General features: G+C 26.8%; 1 protein-coding gene across 36 annotated transcripts; it reads left to right on the top strand.

Annotated features, from left to right (window-relative positions):
• Positions 1-494: 494 nt before the first annotated feature.
• On the top strand, positions 495-2,801 carry LOC122041073. Of its 36 annotated transcripts, XR_006128810.1 has the most exons (6): positions 495-723; positions 827-903; positions 1,466-1,545; positions 2,049-2,105; positions 2,347-2,391; positions 2,575-2,801. XR_006128810.1 is itself a non-coding variant. In XM_042600622.1 (5 exons), the coding sequence occupies exons 1-5, from the start codon at positions 554-556 to the stop codon at positions 2,389-2,391; spliced, it is 423 nt and encodes a 140-aa protein (XP_042456556.1). In that variant the 5' UTR covers positions 495-553; the 3' UTR covers positions 2,392-2,801. The 36 variants fall into 36 exon arrangements, 10 of the variants coding, with proteins under 10 accessions (XP_042456556.1, XP_042456555.1, XP_042456559.1 ...); XR_006128822.1 differs by lacking the exon at positions 2,049-2,105 and having other exon boundaries at positions 2,353-2,391; XR_006128799.1 differs by lacking the exon at positions 2,049-2,105.
• The last annotated feature ends 2,987 nt before the right edge of the window (positions 2,802-5,788 follow it).

Raw genomic sequence — 5,788 nt, 5'->3', positions numbered from 1 at the left:
ACTATTGGATATGGTTGTCTTCCCCAAACTTAGACCATCTCCAATCCACATAATCAAATTTGGTGTAATTTTCACACTAAAATGGTATAATTTCAGTACTAAACGCTATTTCAACTCCAACCCATCCACACCATATCACACGAAATATTCTTTAGAATATTCTATTATTCTTATTAATTTTTTTATATGATAATTATTATATGATAATTTACAAATGTAATTATAATTAAAATATATTAAATAAAATTAAAATAATAATTTTATTAAATTAAATATTTATAAATATATATAATAAAATTTAAATATGCTATTAAATACACTTAATTTAAATTTATAATAAATAATAATTACATTTAATTATACTATAAATAAAGATAAAAAATAATAATTATTAATTAATTATATTTGATTTTATAATAATATAATAAAATTTTAAAAAAAAATCATCATGATGACGTAAATAGTACAACATCATATTCACATTGTTTGGTGATGGATTAGTGATGCCCTAAGCTATCAGTGAGGATGAGCAACTTTATTGCTCTTCCTTTTCATGCTACATCCATACTCCATCTTGACTTCTCTCGAAAACAAGCAAATGACAATCAATTTTCAAATATTTAGTTCAGTGACGGAACGAGATTTTCTACTCTTTTTAAGCGCCACTTGCGACTACCCTACGCGTCGCCTCCTTTGCCATCGATCGAAGATGAAGCTCGTCAGGTTAGCTCCCATCAACCTCTTTCCCCGTATTATTGTTCTCATTTCTGTCCTCACATTAGAACGCTAACTCGCGATTGCCCTCTGGTCACGGAAATGGTGTTAGTTTTTTGATGAAGCTCACTAATGAGACAGTCTCGATCGAACTCAATAATGGCACCGTTGTCCATAGCACCATCATTGGTACGTCCCCTTGCTCATTATTGGTCAAAAGTTGGCCTTTTAGTGAGACTCTCTCGCATGGGTTTATTCTTCGGGTTTTGGGTTTTTGTTTTGTGCGAATTTTCTTACTCGGTTTCAAAGTCACACCACGAGGTCGAAGCAACTATTTTTGGGATTTTTTTCTTTCTTATGGACTACAATCTAGGCTGCTGCGTATACTTGGTTTCTACATCTTTGGTGATGAAATTGCTCCCTTTTTTTTCAATTTCATATGGTTCCCGAGGCCAAATCGCCCCTCTCCCAGTTTAGGAAAAAGAGAGAGAGAGAAATTCTTTGTGAAGGTTCGATTAGGGTTTAAAAGGGGTAGAAAATTTTGAGAATTTCGTCTTCTAACCAGCCTTTTTTTAGCTCGTAGGCCACTGATTTCAGCCTTCTGGTGGTGTGCATCTCATATACAAAAGTAGGCTTGCGTATATTGAGATGGTTCCTACCAACTATAATTCATTGTTGCTCAACTGTTTGGGTGCATTTCTTTACTTCTTTGTTGATCAGAATTTGATGTACTCTTTTCTTAGGTCTTCAGTGGGATTAAAAATGGGAGATCAAATTGGTGCTTTTGAAGATGCTAAAAGAGCTTCTCTTTTAGCTCCTAATTTCTCACAGGTAAATTTGTTTCATGATTGCTTATTTCCCTACTGTTTCAAGCATCAATGTGAGTAAACAGATAAGAATCTCAACTCTCAAATATAATTCCTGAACAAATTTCTTTCATATTGATCTTGTTTTCAACCAGAAATTTGATTAGAAAATTTGCCTTGGTATACTTGATACAAGAGCAAGATCTAGGATACTGCACAAGTTCGAATGAAAAATTTTATGGGCACTACTGAGAATTCAAGTTCATTAACTAGCTTACTCAAATTTTTTCTTGGTTTGTCCTTCATTATAAGTTGTTGGTACTTATAATGAAACAAAGGGTTTAGTGCAGTAGTAAAGAATGTAGATATCAATGGTTTACCCTTTCTTTTACTGCACCACACCCTTTAGATAATTTTTTTTTTCACTATAATGTTTAATTCATTTTGACTTTCAATTAAAAGATTCCATATTAACTCATATATATAACGCTCCACCATCCGCCTCAACTCATTTTGTTTTGTTTTTAGTGCAAGCTTCGATTACAGCCAATACATGGGTGGTTACCGATTCTCCTCGGACTAAAAGTACAGTTTTTTCCATCTCATGTTTAACTATTTTACAAGAGTAGGAGACTGCATTTATAAATTAAGGAAAAATAGAAGAAGAAATTTTATTAAGTAAATTATTAATAAGTAGCTAGTACTTTAAATATGTGTTTGACTTGATAATATATTTAAACATCAACTTTTTATCTTAATATGATGTCATCCTATAATTTTTCTTGTAAAAATTTTCTGGAAGTGTAGCCTTATGATTTTTTTTTAGTTTCAGAACTTCAGGACTTGCTCACTACAATCATCAACCAGTTAGGTAAATCTTCTCATTATAATATGATTCCATGGATAACTCCTGGAAATGCAACAATTGTACTTGAAAATCATATATGTCACTAGTTATAATCTACTTTAGCATTCTCTTGTAATCCTCTTGTAATCTTTTGATATGCTTCATGAAAACAACTTGCGTTTTTTTGATCTTCACTTGGTCACACAGATCTTAATAATTTAGAGAACATATGGAGGCTAGCTATAGGTGGAAAATATGATGAAGACGATGCCCCAGAATTTGAGCCTGGGGAGACATTTAATTGCTATGTCTATTACAATTTGTGATAGTAACCAGAATCGTTACTTGGTCAGTGATGTGTACAATTAATTTTTTAAAACTTAAGTTGTTTAATGAGTTTATTGAGGTAAAATGTGAACAGTTAATTTTGTAAATCAGTTGGCATACTTTGGTAAATATTTTTCTTTTATATTGTTAATTATGTTTAATAAATAGATAATATTTTTTCTTATAATGACAATGATTTTTAACTATTGAAAAAAATAATTAAAGATAATTATTTTAAAATATTGTGAAAAAAAGAATATAGAGACAATGATTTTTAAATATTGTGAAATTAATATTTTTGATATTAAAAGATAATAATTTAAAATTATTGCATAATTATTGTCTGTTACATTTAAAGATAACATTTTAAAATTATTGTCATTTAGCACCTTTTAACAATAGAGTCAATTATAATAATTTTTAAATGATAAAGATAACAGATAAAATTTGTTGTCTATAAACATTTTTATTATAATGATCATCTTTTAAGTTTTTATTTTTTTGTATTAATTATGAATGAACTCAATAGATACATCTAAGTTATGAGTATCGTGATACATGTTATTTGTAGATGATATTATTTTAGTAGATAAGATAAGTGAAGGAATAAATGTTAAATTCAAATATTGGGGAAACGCTAGAAGTGAAAATTTTAACTTAGTAAGATTAGATGTATGACAATTGTTAAGATAGGAGGTGATGAATTATCTGTAACTGAGATTTTTAAATATTTAAGATTATTTTTACAAAAGAATAGAGAGATTAAGAGATATATTTTACATATAATACAAGTGAGATGGTTGAAATGGAGAAGAATATTAAGGTTTTTTATGATCATAAAGTATCTCTAAGACTTAAAGAAAAATTTTATAAAATAACGGTTAGATTTGTTATGCTATATGAAGTTGAATATTGAACTATGATTTGAGCACATGAGCAGAAGATAAAGGTTGCAGATATGAAGATGTTAAGGTGGATATGCGGATATAAAAGGATGGATATTATAAGAAATAAAAATATTAGAGAGAAAATCGATGTTCCACCTATTGAGAGAAAGCTCCATAAGATATGGATATGTACTTAAATATATTTAAACATAAATGATGATATAATAAGAGATAAAATTAAATGACGAATAATAATCTATATAGTCGACCTTATTTATTAAGATTTAACTTAATTGTTGTTGTTATATAAAATGAAGAATATTTTAGGCATTTAGTATGCGATTTGTTAATTTTTAAAGTTTGGTATGCAATTTAAGTATTCTTAAAAGATAAATATGTGATTTAGTAAATTATCTATTAATTAATATAATTAATTATTTTATTACAGTGTCTATATTCAATCATGGCTAAGAATCGTTTAAAATCATAAATTTAACGATTCCTAACAGATAGACCTTTAATCATAACCATTCGAAAAGTCAATTTATGATTTGTCATAGTTAAAAAATATTATTATTTTGAAATTAAAAATTTATAAAATGAATATAGAGAAGGATTTATACTCATTTAAGTTAGTGTGCTCTATAATTTTATAAGAATATCTTGAATCATTATCAATAAAAATCGTTAAAAAAAAACTCTTTTCTTCCCCAACTATCAGAACCTTGAGTCTAATGGTGGGAGTTTTTTTTTACTTTCTCTAGATTTTAAATTACACTAATATAAATAAACTATTTGAAAGAAATTATTTTTTTCACAATCTTACTTTTTCTTTCTAACCATTAAGAATACTGATATAGAAAAAAAAACTTATTAATTAATTATTAAATAATTAACTAACACATAATAATATCAATATGTTTTATCCTAATTGGTTAGGATATTAGGCTTTCCCTAAAGAGACCTTCGATTTGGTGGTATATGTATAATTGAATTATCAATTTGACAATTTTATTGGATCGGAATCATAATCAGTCCAACCCTCTTCCAAGCTGGTTACGATTTCGCTCTGGGAATAAGTCAATCAGTACCTGACTTGTTGACGTTGTTACAGTTACGGCTTGAGAACGGATCAACGGGTACCTAATTCGTTGCCCCATTATGGACTGTGACCCGTCTCAAGATAAGATACAATAAGATAAATTATGGAATAAAGATATTTTATCCTAATGTAATGATTTGTTGTATAGAAAAATTAAATATCTAATGAAATATTTTACACACGGTGGCCTATTATATTTCTAGTACTATATAAATTTTACTTTAGTATTCATTGAATATATTAATAACCAAAAGTTATAATATTAATGTGGCAAAAGACAAATATTAATGAACTTATTAAGTCATGACTAATAAATTGGGTTTTAATGAGTAATGTTTTTTTAATCTTTCTATTATAATTAAATTTTATTTAAAAAATTTATAAAACTCTTTGCATATCCCCGGCATATACACAGATGAGTTTAGTGTGCCTCAGTTAATTTCTGTATTTCACAAACAAGTTATATTTAAATTAATGATTAAATTATTCTTAAATCTATTAAATTCAAAAACAATATTTACGAAAACTATTAATATTAGTTAACATTAATAATAATTTTATAAAATTACATTTCAAAATTGTTTATTGATTTTTATTTTGATTCTTAAAATTTATATTAAAATGTTAAGTAAAATTTATTTTTATTATATATATATATAATAAAATACTTATAAATAATTTAATAATTAAATTTTAATTTAAGAATTCATTAAACTCCTTGCAAGGAATTATACTGAGTAAGTGATACTACATTAACGATATTTATGTGAAATATAAGAACACAAATAACCTGAATTATGGAGAGATCAGTATATATATAAAAAAGTCTCCTATGATGTGTTAAAACATTATAGAAGAAAGCTTTCCTTTTTTAAAATTCAACTTTCTATATATCTTATTTATTTCTATAAATTTCCTTCCTATATGTTACAGAAATTGACAAATAGAGACAACCATAAAACACGGCCTTTAAAATTTTTCCTATTTTTAAAACATTATTAGTTAGTTTTAAAATTAATTTTACTGCAAATAGTAGCATATTAATTGATTTATTATTATTATTATTATTATTATTATTATTCCAAGTATTTGCTTGGCTGCCTCT

The sequence above is a fragment of the Zingiber officinale genome, chromosome 2A, assembly GCF_018446385.1.
Source record: "Zingiber officinale cultivar Zhangliang chromosome 2A, Zo_v1.1, whole genome shotgun sequence".
NCBI lineage: Eukaryota > Viridiplantae > Streptophyta > Magnoliopsida > Zingiberales > Zingiberaceae > Zingiber > Zingiber officinale.
This window is presented reverse-complemented; position numbering and strand designations above follow the sequence as displayed.